This window comes from Tenrec ecaudatus, chromosome 1, assembly GCF_050624435.1.
Source record: "Tenrec ecaudatus isolate mTenEca1 chromosome 1, mTenEca1.hap1, whole genome shotgun sequence".
NCBI classification, from domain to species: Eukaryota; Metazoa; Chordata; class Mammalia; order Afrosoricida; family Tenrecidae; genus Tenrec; species Tenrec ecaudatus.
The window spans coordinates 168,746,845-168,763,892 of NC_134530.1; the positions used below are offsets into that span (position 1 = coordinate 168,746,845).

The 17,048-nt window shown below is 38.5% G+C and overlaps 1 protein-coding gene across 1 annotated transcript; it reads right to left on the reverse strand.

The window, feature by feature from the left end:
- Positions 1–10,787: 10,787 nt before the first annotated feature.
- On the reverse strand, positions 10,788–11,726 carry LOC142437134 (olfactory receptor 6N1). The gene has a single exon (XM_075540423.1). It carries the CDS (start codon positions 11,724–11,726, stop codon positions 10,788–10,790), a length of 939 nt encoding a protein of 312 aa, XP_075396538.1.
- Positions 11,727–17,048: the final 5,322 nt, after the last annotated feature.

Consider the following 17,048-nt stretch of genomic DNA (forward strand, 5'->3'; position numbering starts at 1 on the left):
GGTGGAATACCAATTGAAATGTTTCAACAACTTGTTGAATCATTGGAAGCACTCCATGGACTAGACCAGGAAATTTGGAAGATAGCTACTTGGACCAACTGACTGAAAGAGATCCATCTTTGCACCCATTCCAAAGAAAATGACCCAACAAAATGGTCAGATTATAGAACAAATTAATTGATGTCACATGCAAGTAAAATGTTGCTTTGCTCTTTTCCTTTAGGCTCTTTTCATGAGCAAAGAGGAATATTCTCCATTTGTTCTGAATTTGGAAGAACCTTTAAAAAATCTATGCTTTTCCTTTTTTCAGTATATGAAACACAGTACTGATGAACTTGTAGGGACACCAAGTGAAATAAAGGATTGGGGGGAGAGAAGTACAGTGGTGGTGGGGGATGGGAAGGGCAACCATGTCAAGGAGTCCATGTAGAAAAAGAATGCTTGGTAACAGATTGTGGTAGCAATTGTACAATTCTACTTGATGTAATTAAAATATGGAAAGATATGTTACATGTATGAAATCCCAACTTTAAAAAAATGAATTACAGGCTAGGAAACTCACAGGTGCAGTTCTACCCTGTCCTATAGGGTCACTATGAGTCATCATTGACTCAAAGGCCATGAGTTTGCTTTATTTGTCTATAGAGAAATTTATAGCACAAACCAGGATAAATTTGGTATAGATGGGGGAAAATGAGTCCTTTATATGTCTCTTTTTAATTTTATTTCTCCCTGTGTTTAGACAGGGTTCTCTAGAGAAACAAAACCTGAATGCTAATAATTAGATATATTTATAATGATAGATAGATGTATAACATAAGAAATAAGCAGTTGATTAAATTATAAAGTAGTACAAATGGCCCAGTGCAACTCACTCCTGCGAGTCAGTTGTGAGACACTGGCGGCAGTCCTTCAAGTCTTGAGGGCAGCCAGGTAGTTCTCTGTAGAACAATTTAGGCTATCCGGGCACAAGCAGCAAACAACAGCAAGGCAGTTCACCAACAGTCAGCCAGATGACAGGGTCTGACAGTCCCCAGCTCAAGAGATGTAAATTCCAATGGTGTGGTGAAGCAGCTCTTGAAGGAACCTCAAATTACAGTGCCGCAGTCCATGGGTTAGGTGTCCCACAGTTAGTGTAGCTTGGAAATTGAGGCACAGAACAAGCAAGGCAGCTGCACACTGATGCAATGATAAAAGAGAAAGAGACAAGAAAGACAAGGCTCACCGAGCCATTTCAATCCCACATGTGTTTATCGGCCAGGTTGGCACAATAAACTAACTACCTCACTCCCCCGTCTCTTTTTTATTATATTTGTTGTTCTAAAATAAACCATCATTCTGTAATGCTCAAAAGAAGCAGAAGCAGAAGAAGAAGAACAAGAACCAGATGAACAAGAAGAAGAAGAAGAAGAAGAAGAAGCCATACAATCTAAAAAACAAAGAAACAAAAAAACATTTACTTCTTTCAACACCTGATTTAGGATCTTTTTCAGGCTAATGAGAAAATATAATGCAGCCTCTACTTGAGCATTTAATCAAGGCAACCTCCTACGATTTTATATCCATGCAACAAACATAATGTTTTTCCTTATTAGAAAGCATTTATTTTAGTAATGAAGACAAATTGATTTGAATTTAAAATATGTAAATATAAAATCTTGGTAAACTAACGTAAGCATTCTAGACTCAGCTTTCCCATTGGCAATATGATATCTTCCAAATATGAGAAGATAGACTGTGTACATAATTTAGTATTCAGAAAATGTTTATCAAAGATTTCTGATGCTTAGCAGATATTAGTTATTATAATGAAGTCCTATTTTATTTTTCTGATTTCTCTGAGCTAGCTGAAGATGAATTCCAGGGCCATAACCCTTTACATTTGAAAGGTTAGTTTTCAGTTCTTGAAACCTGTGCTGAACACTGAGTTATCTAAGTTTCACAAAATGTGTGTGTCAAAGACCCAAGAATAAATATATTTTTTTCTATCAATCTTTTGTCACAAACTAAAGAACACCTTCCCATTGCAGACAAGTGAAATTTAGTAAGCAATTTTGTTTCCCCAGGTTGTAGATTTATTACCTTTCTTAAGACACAGTTGTCTTTAATTTGGGCTGGAAGAGTATCAGTCCTATGACAAAATTTCTTAAGAAATGAGTCCAGCATCCCCAGCACATAGAAGTTACTCTAAAATTGCAATGAGAGACATGCTCTCAGTTTAAATTTCATTTCCTTCCAAGAGAAATTGAATTCCCTGGTACAAAGAAAGCATCAGATTTAAAATGTGGTTTCCTTTACAAATAAAGCAAGCTATATGAATAAAACCATGCATATTAAAAATATGTATTTCTTCTATGATTGATGTGTGAATATATGTCATACTAAAACAAGTTAAACCAACCCCATTGCTATTGAGTTGATTCCAACACATAGTGATCCCACACAGGGTTTCCATGGTTGCAAATGTTTTAGCAGCAACCTCCGAGGAGCTGGTCTGCTTGAATTGTCAATCTGTGGCTAGCGGCCCAATTGCTTTTTCCATGGTTCTGTCATAAGAATGTTAAATTATATTTTTGTACCAATTCACTAATTTATTTTTTGTCTTTGGAACATGTATTTCACTTACTTATACATATTCTAAAATGTGTTAATTCTACCAATACTTTTTCAGTTTTTTATTATATGCATTGAATTCTATTGTTAGATTTAAATTAGGTGAGAATATTACAGGGTTTAGTTTTTGTGTATGTGGAATTTTGCTTATAATACTTCTGAATTTCTATGTATATTACTGTTAATACTTCTTGGTTTTAAATTTTCTTCTATTAATAATATTGCTGCGCAAAGCTTTTCTAGTTATAGACTTTATTTCTACATGTCTATGTAGCACCTAACTGGAAGAAAGGGGCAATGTAATACTTTATGTATTTTTAAAAGATGTACTTGATCTATTTACATATTTTTAAAGTAATTATAAATATGTCAAAGTATTTCTTTCATATTCTTAAAATATAATTGATTTTTTAAAAATTGTAAATAAAGCTGTTTGTTTGTTTTTTCAATATAAATACTACAGTAAATGAAGCTTATGATTTTATTTCATCCTTGGAAGAAATGTCCAGCCAAAACATTTTTTTTCTAAAGCCTATGAAATATTATATTCCTTCTATGGTAATATTATCCACTTGATATACAGGAAAATTTGTTTCTTGTTTTTCTTCTAATTTTACATATTTTTATTGTAGACGTAATTTATTTTTAGAACTAATTAAAATACTTATAATGCATCAAAATATGAACTATGTTCAAATAATTGGTACAGAGGACTTACTCTTTTTGATGTCTCCCATACCACATTTTCTCTTCTTTTCAACACTTTTATTGGCATATAGTTCACATTTCATAAAAATCATTAGTTCAAAGATATTCAGAAGAGTTGCACACTCATCAGCACAATCTATTTTAGAACATTTTCCTCTTCCCTTTTGCTCAGTGTTATTAGCTCATTTCTTCTAACCCTCCTTGATATAACACCGAGAATACATTTATCCCATTACTCTCTCACTAGATTTAGTTATCCTGGATTTCATATATGGGTAAACATACAAATAACAAAAACAAAAATCCTAACAACAATAACCAACTAACATGGACAAAAAGTTCAATCAAATGGTAGGCTTAGAATACTAAGAAGTCGGAGAAAGTTAAGATTGATCAAAAGGGAGATCAAATGGCAAAGTGTTAAATTTTAACCAAACTGCACCTGCAATAATTCACTTTCTAATGCACTTCGCATGATAGCAAGTCTATTCAGGTTCCTGTCTAGGTCAGAGAGTATTCACCAGAGGTTAATCCATGAGCATTTCCCCTTCACCTTTTTTTTTACCCAGAGGGGATGATCAGTAATATTGTCTAACATAAAATGATAATGAAGTCTTTAAAGTGAACCAGAAAAATATATAAACCATAGTTATATGATTGTATTTTGGGTTCATACTTAATTCTAGTGCAAATCTGAGAATGATTAGTTCTCATGACATGGCCCTGTTTCACATTCACCCTTACAAAGAGATCGCTGAAGGTAAAGGTACTAGAGCAAAGTGTGGTGAAGAAGCTTGATGGTTTCCAGTGATGAGAGACACTATTGACTGGGGTCTTAAAGGCTTGTCTTCAAAATGGAGCCATCTAAGTGAGGTATCAACTAAGTCCACATGGAAGAAGCACACTAGTCTGTGTGATCCAAGGATTTTAAATAACAACATCCAAATCTGAAAAAGGAATGGTATTATGCAATAGTATCAAAACTTAAATTCTGACTACCTGGGTTCATTTTTTACTAGCTTTTGTTAAACGTACATATGTATATGATATTTTTATTAACAAAATCTACAGCTTTCCAGGATTTCTTTATCTTCAAAATATAATGGTAGCTTTATATATCTATTCTATTATGTTTTGTAATCAACTGATATTTCTCATTTCCATCTACTTTTTATTCAAATTTTTCCCAGTGAGTGCTTTTCCATCATTTATGTCTCACAGCATTCTAACATTCACAACACTGTTTCTAAAATACAATAAAAATTTTATTTAAAATCCTTACTATCATCAAATAATGGTATATGCTTTAGATTATAATTTAAAGGGAGATTTTCTTTTGGTTTTATGTTCTATTTTATTCTTTTTCTTGCCCTTTTACTCCCTTTAGGCATCTTTTTATTCAGAAATTACATTGTCATTGTTGTTGTTGTTGTCATCCAGTTAGGCCAGCTTTAAATCTACAGGTTGTATTTAGTTTTTTGTCCTGTGGAGATAATTAAGTGGACCTAGAGGAGCCCCAGTGGGGTAGTGGTTACACAGTGTGCTGTTGACTTCAAGCTAAGCCGTTTGAAACATCAGCAACTTCCCCTGAGAAAGACAAGGCTTTCTATTCCTTTAAAGAACTACAGTCTCAGAAAGCCACAGGGGCAGCTCTACCCTGTCCTGTGGGATAGTTGAGTCAGAATTGACAGGATGGCAGCGAATGTGTTTGTTTTGCTTGGAATCAGCAAGCTGGTGGGAAACTGGGCTGGGTTTGGATGAGACTGTGTTCAGGCATCTCCATAAAGCTACAGACACAGAGTAAAATAGCCTGAAAGCACGACGGTTCATGAGCACGTTGATCTAACTTCAGGCCCACTTTTCACACCTGTCTCTTCAAAAGCCAATCGTCTGCTTGCCACTGTACTTTCAGACTACTAATTTAGTTGTTATCATTTTATCTGTGACTTTAATCTCTTTGTTCTTTTACCTCGTATCTGTGGACAGTTGACAAGATAGAGAGAGCTAGACATAGAGTTGGAAGACATTTTTTTTCTTCTTCTCTGGAGACCTCAGCTCTGTTTTGCTCCATCATTTCGGTCAGTTGTTCCACCTCTTAGTCTAAATTTTCACTTTTGTATACTATTAATGTTCTTGGGAGTCCTTGGTGGCCCATATAGTTAAGAATTCAACCATTAGCTAAAAGGTTGGCAGTATGAACTTACTGAGACAAGCCAGGAAATCTATTTCTGTAATGAAAACCCTGTGAAGTAGTCTTACTCTGCACATGTATGTCAGGCTAGAATTTATTTGACTGCAACTAATTAAAGCAACAAAAGTTGATATTCATAAAAATGGCTAATTTGGTTTTATTTTGAATGTAACTCTCAAAAGTAGGGTATATAAGGCAAAGAAGCAAAATAAATCAAAACTAATCAAAATCCACGACTAATAAGTCCAATTCTGTCATAGCAGTAATTACCACAGTTATAAAAATCTTATAGATGATTATGAGTATGGCATATAGCTGTGTAGCAGTGTGTTCTGTCCTATCTAAGGTTGTTTTACATTGAAACTGATTTGAGGGCACCTAAAACAACAATTACCGTATATCCTCATGTATAAGCTGAGTTTTTCAGCACAAAAAATGTGCTGACAAACTGGGGTTTTGCTTTTACATGGGTCAGTGGTACCCCAGTGAGGTATAACATTTTGCTGGGGCCCCCTCGGGATAACTGGAGGAACATCTGTTATCTCGCGGGTGATTGCCATTTCTCCACTGTTCATTCAAAGGCCTGCTGACACTGCAGGGCTTTGAATGCTTGTTTACTCACATCTGGTCAAGCCCGACTAACAAAAGGAGGAAATCTCATGAAGCCTGACAGAGTTAATAGCAAAGTGGGTTTGAGATTCATGGGAAGACATTCCAGAAGACATGGTGCAACGTGCCTCCCAGAAATGTAGTATTAGTAATGGTATGGATGGCAGTGAAGACTGCGCTTTGTATGAAAATGACAGCAGTGATGGTGATGACAGCGATCTCAGTGAGCACAGCATCTATGATGACCTCACATCAGCTGAAGCTCTGCACTGGGATACGGATGATGATGAGTAATCCAGTTTTGAAGAATTTTAACTCTTTACATTTTAGCTTGGTTGCTGATTGAGCTCAGGGAATAGTACTTTTAAGGTATCATTGTTGATACCTTATTGTTTTGGTTGAACCTATTTTCCACTTACTGTGCTGGTTTATTAATGTTAAATGACTTGTCTTTTTATTTGTTTTTTATTTAAAATAAATATTTAAATACATTACCCCAATGATGTCTCAATTTTTAGTAATTTTGTTTTCATTTGTTTTGATTATTGAAACTCACCAATACCTTCTGCATTTTCCACCCCAGGCTTATACTCTAGTCAATCAGTTTTTCTGGTTTATACTCGGGAGGACTTGAACTTGCTGGTGAAGAATCCTCACAACTGGACCAATAGATAACATAATGATTAATGAAGAAAAGATTGAAGTTGTGATGGATTTTATCTTGCTGGAATCCACAATAAAAACAGAATTCAAGAGATCAAAGGACACATGGCATTGGGTAAATTTGTTGCAAAAGACCCCTTTAAATTTCTGAAAAGCAAGGATGTTACTTTGAAGATTATGGTGTGCCTTAACCAAGCCATGGTATTTTCAATTGCATCATATGCATGTGAAATGTGGATACTGAATAAGGAATGCCAAAGAAGATTCAATGCATTTGAATTATGATGTTGATGAAGAATATTGAAAATACCATGGATTACCAAAACAACAACAACAACAAAACCCCCAAATCTGTCCAGGAAGAAGTAGAGTCAATAAGCTTCCCAGAGGCAAGGATGACAAAAGTTCATCTCACATATAATTTTGGACATGTTGCCAGAGAAGATGAGTCTCTGGAGAGGAGCATCATGCTTGGTAAAGTGCAGGGGCAGTGAACAAGAGGAAGGCCCTCAAGGAGATGGATTGGTACAATGGGCACAAACATAACAACTGTGAGAACGGTGCAGGACTGGACAGTGATTCATTCTGTTTATATAGGGTCACTATGAGTCAGAACTCACTCTAGGATACCTAACAGTAACAACAGTTAAATAATGGTGGACCTCATACACCCAGCAATTTAAGGCCTTAAGAGTAAAACCAAAGATTTCTCCAGGGAGAATTTGGCCTCTAGCCTGTAACACACTTTGGGTAAGAACATTTCACTCTCCTCCACTGTCTAAACTAACAATGTGGGACATGAGACTCTAGAAGGTTCATTGGCATTTATTCACTAGCCCCTACAATGAACTCACTGCCATCAAGTCAATCTGAACTCATAGCACCCAACAGGAGAGAGTAGAACTGTCCCTGTGGGTTTATGGGAGTAGACAACCTCATCTTCCTCCTGATGAGCAGCTGGTGGTTTTAAACTTCTCATCTTGAAGCCAGCAGGCCAACTCATAACCCACTGTACCACCAGGGCTCCTTAGCCCCTAGAGGAGTATGAGCCAATTCTTTACAACCATTCTTCTCTAGCTGTATGTATATACACACAAAAGGAGACTTCAAAAAGTTAATATGAAAATATAGTGGGTATTTTCAATGAAATTTTGAAGCAATGCATACGTGTATATGTATACACACATGTGTATATGTATGTGTGTGTATATACATGTAGAGAAAGAAACCGAAAGAATTATATATATATATATATATATATATATATATATATATATATATATATATATACCAATTAAAATCCATGCACTTCAATTATGGTGCTGACAGAGAATACTGATAGTAACGTAGACTGCCTGAATAACAAATGTCTTGGTAGAAATACAGTCAGAATAATCTTTAAAAAGAAGGATGGCAACACTTTATTTCATGTACTTTGGGCATGATATCAGGAAATATCTGCCTCTGGGAAAAGGACATCATGGTTGGTATATTAGTCTGAGTAGACTAGGGATACAAATTCATAGACACTCATATGTGTATAGGAAAGAGCTTTATATACAAGAGCAATTGAATATTGAGAAAACATCCCAGTCCAGTCCAGGTCAAGTCTATATATCCAATATTAGGTCATATGTCCAATATCAATCAATAAAGTCTTCTGTAGACTCATGAAACACACACAATGATGTCGAATGCTGGAAGATCACAGGCCAGTGGATGGGAACTCTTGTGGATCCAGTGGCAGCAGAGGCATTTCAGCACTGGTAGGGGTCTCCACGTGGTTCCTACAGTTCCAAGATTTTATCAGCTTAACGCCATGTGTCTTGTCAGTAGAGCAGCTCTCAAGGACTGAGCCTGTCTCCATCTAGCTTGTAAACAAGGATGTCTCGCAGGGACTGAGTTGAAAGAAAGAGTATCCCACTTCCAATGAGGAATACCAGAGTTCCCAGAATCCTCAGGAGAAGGCCATGCTCACACAGAGACTTCATTGGCTATCACTGATTGACAAGCTATCCTCAACCCCTTCACTCTTAATCCTCTCAAATTGACAAATGATTATATAACTACCACACTTCGTAAAGTATAAGGTTAGTAAAAAAGCAAAAGACCCTTCACAAAATGAATTGACCCAGTGGCTGTAACAATGGCCTCAGACATACCATTTGTGAGGATAGCAGAGGGCCAGGCACTGTTTCTTTCTGTTGTGCATTGAGTTTCTCTGACCATCTGATGACAACTAATAACACCAGACACCAAACACAGTGAACGGTGGTTTACAGACGATAAGAATGATACGGAGGTGGTGTCTGACTTCCTCTGACATCAAATGAGGGAAGTAAAATCAACCTCAACCTCAGCTCCAGACTAGTCCCTGTGAGGATGAGGTCAGATACACCTCCAGCCTTCAAACTTCTTCACCAATTCTGCTACTAACTGTCCCTCTCAAAGCACTCCTAGTCCTCTGCTGGGTTCACAGAAGCATTCCAATGGCCACCAGAACTCATAGACATGCACAATTTAGAGTTTATTATGTGAGGTGACAGGTTTCAATGCCTCTCCTCAGCCGTGCCACCGGCATGTCTCTCACCATTCCTCAGCCTTTTAGTCATGTGGCCCCTTGGCCTCTGCCCTGCTGGGGCAAGTGTTACCAAGTTCTTTTAGTGCTGCTGATAAATGTCCAAAGAGCATGCCACTCCACCACAATCCTCAGGGTTAAGACAATCATCTTTATTTACTCCCTGAGCTGGGCAGCCCTCTATTCTGTCACATGAGCTGGTTATTAGTTCTGCTGCCTACAATCCTCTGCTGCTCCTCTGATATCACAGCTCTATCTCCTGGCCTGAGGAGGTCTCCAAGAATCTCGGAGTCCAGAGGATGCACTCTCCACCGGTTCTTCTTGTTGAGGACATTGAGACACACGTCTCGATTCCTGCTTCTGAGTGACTCATTTTATTTTAATTTTCAGCTGCATGAACATTTTTAATTGCATAGATGACTCCCATGACAAGAGAGGCACAGGGCAGACACTGTGCCCGCCACCAGGACACAAGGGAACAGGCCTTTGGTTGATCCAAATAAAGAAATTCAGGAGGTGACTTCAATTGCAACCATCAGTGTCTGCCCCAGTTCTCTCATCCCCCCTGAGGTTACTTATTTTAAACCAAATCAGCCCAATCCTCTCATTTGAGTCCCATATATTTTATTTCCATAATCATTCCCAGTCATTTCATTTCTGGAACTTACAAAGACCATGACTAAATGAGTCATGCCAAGTAATTCACTGCACCACACAGACCTTATCCCAATTCTCCAAAGAATCTACAAGACAATATCATTTAGCAAATAAGGAAATTAAAATACAGGGGACCCAATTAAAAGTTTAAAACAAACAAATAATTAAAACAAACAAATAAAATACAGATACAGTGAGTTACTTTCTTTAAAGTAACTTTAATTGACTTGAGGAATTGGGGCTTAAAGATATATCTGAGATATATCTGAGGTTAAAAAGGAATAAACACTCTTCTCGACTATACCAGTATTTCCAGTGCAATTCATAAATGTTTTGAATATTTAAATATAGGGGATACAAGAAAAATCATTTGATTTTTGTTTTTAAAATTATATAATTATCTAATAGGCATTATTGCTTAGAATAGTATTAAAGGCATTGACGTTAAGGACAGAAAATCTGAAAACAAAACAAAAAAACATTGCTTTAGGTGAAGCCCAAAGTTGACAGAAGGCTCAAGTGTAAAAATCATGGAGATACCACATGCTGCTGGAGAGAAAGCGTACCTCAGACAGTTGTGGCTATGTGCACTGCGGGTTAGTCCACCAGCCAGGACAACAGTCAGCGTAACACTGGAAGCCAAGCCGTGCTCACACCAGCTCCAGTGCCCTATGTAGGAAACCACTAAATGCTTGGTGCCTCATTTCTGGCCACTGATACGCATGCGTTATTACATTCTCAGTTCCCCACTAACCTGCCCCACCTCTTTTAGCTCAGACTCCTTGATCTCTTTAGCTGCCTCCTTACCGCTTCCTTGATTTCCTTGTTGCGCAAGCTGTAGATGAACGGGTTGAGGAAAGGCGTGAGTACTGAGTAGACCACTGCCAAGGCCCTATCGTAGTCCAGCGAGTAGCTCTTCTTCAGTCGTACGTACATGAAGAGGATGCTCCCGTAGAAGATGAGGACCACAGTGAGGTGGGAGGCACACGTGGAGAAGGCTTTCTGCTTGCCTGCTGCAGAGGGAATCCTAAGAACCGTGCGGATGATCTGCACATAGGAGGTGAGGATCAACAAGAAAGTGGCCAGGATCTTGCAGGAATTGATAATGAAATCCACCAGGACATTGACAGAGGTATCAGTACAGGCTAAGCTTAGCACAGGAGGAAAATCACAAAAGATGTGCTGAATGTGATTGGGTCCACAGAAAGGGAGACGGGAAACCAAAGAAATTTCAGCCACTGGCCCAGCCAAGCCTCCCAGCCAACAGCCAACAGCAATCTTGACACAGAGTGCTGGGGTCATGAGGGTGGGGTAGTGGAGGGGCCTACAAATGGCTAGGTACCTGTCATAAGCCATGGCTGTGAGAAGGTAGCATTCAGTAGCCCCCAGGGAGTGAAAGAAATAGATCTGCAGCAGGCAGCCAGAGAAAGAAATGGCTTTCTTTTCACTCAGCAAGTTGGCCAGCATCTTGGGGATGGTGGCGGCTGTGTAGCCAAGCTCCAGGAGGGACAGAATGCTGACAAACTGGTACATAGGTATGTGGAGTCGGGAATCCAGGCAGACCACCAGGAAGATCAGCATGTTTCCCATGATAGTAGTGAGGTAAATTAGAAGCAGCAAGATGAAGAGGTAAGTTTGGACCCCCTGGAGGTGAGGAAAGCCCAAGATGATGAACTCGGTTACATGGCTCCAGTTCCCAGTGTCCATTGTTCACCTTTCATAGCCCTAGAACACAAAGTATGGAAGTATGAGGGAGGGAACTGAGCGACAGACATCCCAGCAACAGGGATGCCTTTGTCTCCCCCCCTCCCACCCCCCTGAATAAAGCCCTTTCAGGAAATGCTTTGAGAACCCAGTATTTAAATCTCCTCCTTAACAGCCTCCTTCAAAGTAGCAAAAAAAACCAAAAAACCAAATAAACAAACAAAACAAACCATTGCTTTTAAATTGATTCGGACTCATAGGCCCCTGCAGATAGAGTGGAGCTATGACAGCGTAGAGCCACAGGGTTTCGGAGCTTGTAACATTGATGGGTGCAGACCGCCTCATCTGGCTCCTCTGAAGTGGTTGGCGGATTTCAACTGCAGCCTCTTTGGTTTGTAGCTCATCCTGTAACCACTACATCACCAGGCATGGTTTTCCTTCAGCTTATATATCTTCATCATTAGACTTACAGTGCTGAACCTGCTTAACTCAGTTCTTTCTTGACCTCCAATATCCATTCTGCTACCAAATTATCTTCCACAGCACTCATATAAGATTTTCAAATATTCCTTTTCCAAGGAGCCATGGTAGCACTATGGGTGAGGTGTTGGGGTGCTAACTGTAAGGTTGGCAGTTCAAACCACAACCCATTCCTCAGGAGGAAGATCAGGCTGTTCCTGTAAAGATGTACATTCTTTGGTACCCTCTATTTGGGTCTCTACAAGGGAATCAACAGAGACTGTTTTTGTTTGTTGCTTTTGGGTCCCTGGTAATCATGTAATCATGTAGCTAGCTAGCTAGCTAGCTAGATAGATTTCTAGGTGCCCTGAGGAGCAATGATTAAAGTACTCAGCTGCCAACGGAAATGCCTGTGGTTTGAACCCAGCAACCACTCAATGGGAGAAAGATACAGCAGTCTGCTGCTGTGTAGATTTACAGCCTCGGAAGCCCATGGGGCAATTCTACTCTGTTCTACGGGTTTGCCAAGGTTTGGATCAGTTGGGCAGCAGTGGTACAGTGTTTAAGCACTTGGCTGCTAACCAAAAGGTGAGGGCTTCAAATCCACCATTGGTCCTGTGGAAGAAAAGAACTTGCAGCCTGGCTATATAAAACAATCTGGGAAACTCTGTTCTGTCCAATAGGTCACCATGACTCGAACTCAATTCAATGGTTCACAGTAATAACATCATGCACCTTTCTTCTCCAAACTATACATTTTAATTTATACTTATATTGCTAATAATTGTGACATGGATGTGGAATTAGAATTATATTTTTAATTTTAATTTGCTTGGTATTTCACTTTTGGCTGTCAAAGATTAAGTCCAGCATCCTCATTTTCTTCTCATTTCTTCTGTGGGTTCTAACATAATCTTCCAGCACTGTGATGAAACATGAGACTTGATTAAATATTGATCAGAACCCCAGGCAAGGACAAGGGATTTCAGGTAAATTGAACAACTAGGAAGGAGCCTTAGTGGCTTATTCGGGTAAGTACTGGGATGCTAATCACAAGGTCAGTGGTTCAAAATCCACCTGCTGTTCTGAGGTGAAAAGATGAAGCTTTCTGCTCTTATAAAGATTTATAACCTTGGAAAGCCACAGGGGCAGTTTTACTCTGTTCTATAGGTTGCTATGAGTCAGAATCAACTCAGTGGCAGTGGGAGTTGTTACAGGAAGACAGGGGGCCAGTCTACCTTTCTGCGTTATTTACTCCAAAATAGTGTGACATCTTACTCAGCTTCTCCTACTCTTTTGCCACTTTGTGGATCTCAAACATACTCTTCTGATTTAATGCTTCCAAGATAATAAATAGTAATTATATGAAAGGGTTTTGGCAAGTACATAGGGAAATTCCATGATCTTTTATTTCCATTTTTACAAAAATCTTTGAAACCCCTTCATATTACAGTATAGATAAAATTTTTTGAGTGTGTTCTATATTTAAGGCATTAGAATAGATACTAAAGCAGTAAATAAGAGATGGCCACTGATGTTAAGAAATAGTATTTTTGCTTAGAAAACTCTAAAGGCTGCTAATTAGCATACACAGCTCTTTACCGGAACCTTCCATAGGCACGGCAACATTAACTCGCATACAGAACTAAGTCTCCTCCCAATTCTTTCTCTTGATTTACTCACCTTACAATGCCCCCACCTCTACCTATATCCAGTGTGGCTTTCACAGTTTTCTACTCTCCTTTCCTTTCTTCTCGGCAGTCCTTACCATTTTCTAGGAACTCTGGGGCTACCGTGAACTCACCAGCGGGCTGCTAATCAGTTCTACTTCATCCTGTAGGGTGGCGATTAGTCAGAAAGGACTCAACAGCAGGGAGCTTAAGTTTAGCATTTTGGTTATTGTCTTCGAATGTACTTTAATTTTCTTTTTTTAGTACTGCTTTCTTCATGAACCTGTCATCTCTATGAGGGAAAATGATGCTATTTATCTGTGTAATCCCTTGGTGTAGCTCAAGTGTCCAGAGCAGGATCTAGAGCATGGTAGCGCCTCAATAACCATTATCAAATAAAGAAGTAAATTAGTAGGTAAAATGCTCATTGACGTATGTACTTGTGTTAGAGGAGAAGTAAAGGAGCCATGTGCCGGATGTCGCACTCAAGAAAGTCTCACAAGAGAGGCCATTCTTATCCAGAAATGATGGAAGAGTCAGAATTTTCCAGAAGGAAAAGTGAAAGGAATTTATTCTAGGCCCAAAGCACCACTGTATAAAGAAAATGGATCTGAAGAACATCCAAGATCATCTCTCTGGCCTCCAGGATCCTTTAATCTTATCCAGACTAACTCTACTTACTCTGCTATCCTCTGGTATATACTTCCTGATAATCACAGGTAATGTATCAAATCTGCACACCAAAGCCTTTCTTCTTTGGGGATTTAAGATCACAAAGTTTCTCTATTGCAATGCCATCTCTTCTGTTAGTCATCTGGCTTCATCAGGAGCATTTTAGTATCATGGGTTATCTTGACTTAATTTTTTTTTTAATTTCAGCTTCAGATTCATGTCTGTTCACTTTCCAAGTCTGCCTCCTTCAAATTGAAGGCATACCTGCCTGTTATGAATGATTAGCCCTAAATTTCTATCAACTTGAATTATTTGCTCTTAATTATTTATTAACATCCTTCCCACTCTATGCATAATCATTATTCCTGTATAAGCTTTTCTCTCTTTCCCTTCACAATTTCATTTGTACTTCTGTATGAACTATCCTGTGCCCTTAACTAGGCTTTAAGATCTGCTTGGCAGATGGCTTCTCGTTGAATATTAAAAGCCAATACCTTAATCTCTTTGTTTCCATTTTTCCAAAGACTTATTCACAATCTATACATTGCTTCACCACTCACTGATGGCCAGCTGTCATTTATTCCCTGGAAACTGCCAGAGGGTCATTATGACCAAATCAGATATGATTTCCTGCTCAACATTAGCAACCTCACATTCTTGAAATTTCCCAGTTTTCAATTCTCCACAATTTTGATCACTCCTTTCTGCCTTGTGCACCCCATTAAATATGGCACCAGAAGCCCTGGTGGCACAGTGATTCAGCCCTGTGCAGCACATTGAAAGGCCAGCGGTGTGAACGCACCAGCTGCACCGCTGGTCAGAGATGTGACAGTCTGCGTTTGTAAAATTGCTACCATGGAAACCCTATGGGGTGATTCCACTCTGTCCAAAAGGTCTTTATGAGTACCAATTAATTGGTGATAGGTATGACTTGGGTTTATACATGGCGAAAAATTCTGATCACTTTCCCCTCACATGATTTTTTACTTCATTTTCTTTTACCATTTCTAACTCCATGTCTAATGATACTTTAGATTCTTTAACCAGTTCAATTACAAATTAAATTGTTCGCCAGTTCCTAACACACACACACAATTGAATCAATTTTCGTATAACTTTTAAGAATTATCCTCAGGAGCTATCTCACATAACCTTGTGTTTCATTGGATCATTATGAATATTATAAATGTATCAAGTATTTCTTTACGTAGGTGCAGGACTTTCAAATTACAAATAATGGGATCTCTAAAATAAGAGAATAAAATTACGCAGTCTGCATCAAACTGAATACCGTTTCTCATTTTTGTTCGGAAAAGTTAAAACTCAACTCTTCCCCAGCACAAAGGAATACATGCCCAACGGTGGGCGATCAGCCCCTGCCAGGCCTGACAGTGCCAGACATTAGGTCCCTGCCTTGATGGTGCAATTCTATTGCTGAAATGCTTCTTGTTGCTTAAACTCGGCCATTTACCTGACTTCTGATTTTGTCTATTATTCCTAGCTCTACTCTGCTGCAAAGACCTCCATCTAGTGTCTCTTGCCTCTGATCCAAATTCCATGCTTTTATATGATTTTCATTATCATTATAGAAATTTTTTCCAGAAATTTTACTTTTAATTAAATGAGCCCCTATATATGTCCTTTATTCATTTTCTGTATAACCTCAGTAGAAATAAACTTTCTTTCAAGAAGAATTATAGAGATCTAACCATTTTCTGACTAAAGTCTCTCACTTTCTTTTGAGTACCCAGGGTGACTACTGATCTTCTTAGCCTCTAAATTCCTGATAGAATTTTCTTACTCTTTATTTAATGATATACTCTCTTTTATTTAATGATATACTCTCATTTAATGAAAATTTATTTTCATACATATATCTCAAAGCAACTCTATGAGCTTTGTGGAAATACTAAGTAAATGTCATACTATACCCTTCATCCAGTGTTAGGAACAATGTTTGATATATTACTGCTGTGGTATCTAATGAAGAAGAGGAAGATTATAATGTTATTATACAACTCTGTGGCTTGCCAGTAACTCGTTTTCTCCCATAGGCTCTTATAAAATCTACTGCCCTCAAAAATAGCATTTGTCTGATGCCAGTTCTATGTAATCATATTTATTTCTTCACTCCAAGAAGCCATCTAGAACAAATCCCTTCCGCTCTATGCTGAAGTACCTACAATGGCATAATCCATAGCATCCAATTACTGAGGCATAGAGCCAAAGAGCTGGGGACTGGGAAGGAAATGATGCTGTAGGCACCCTCTCTTTTTAGTGCTTTCACTTACAGAAGATGAAATGAATACATGGCAGAGAAAGTACTTTCTCAAAGTCACACAGTACTTAAAGGCACAGTTGATTTTCTAATTCTGATTCCAAACTCTTCCCTATCGCATCTTAAAGGCAGGATATCTATTTTAAGAGAGAGAATGGCTGTACTGTGCACCCTTATGGTTCTATCCCTGCCCTTATTTTGGAATGCTCTAATTCTCCCCTAAGGGCTCAGACTAGAGACGACCAT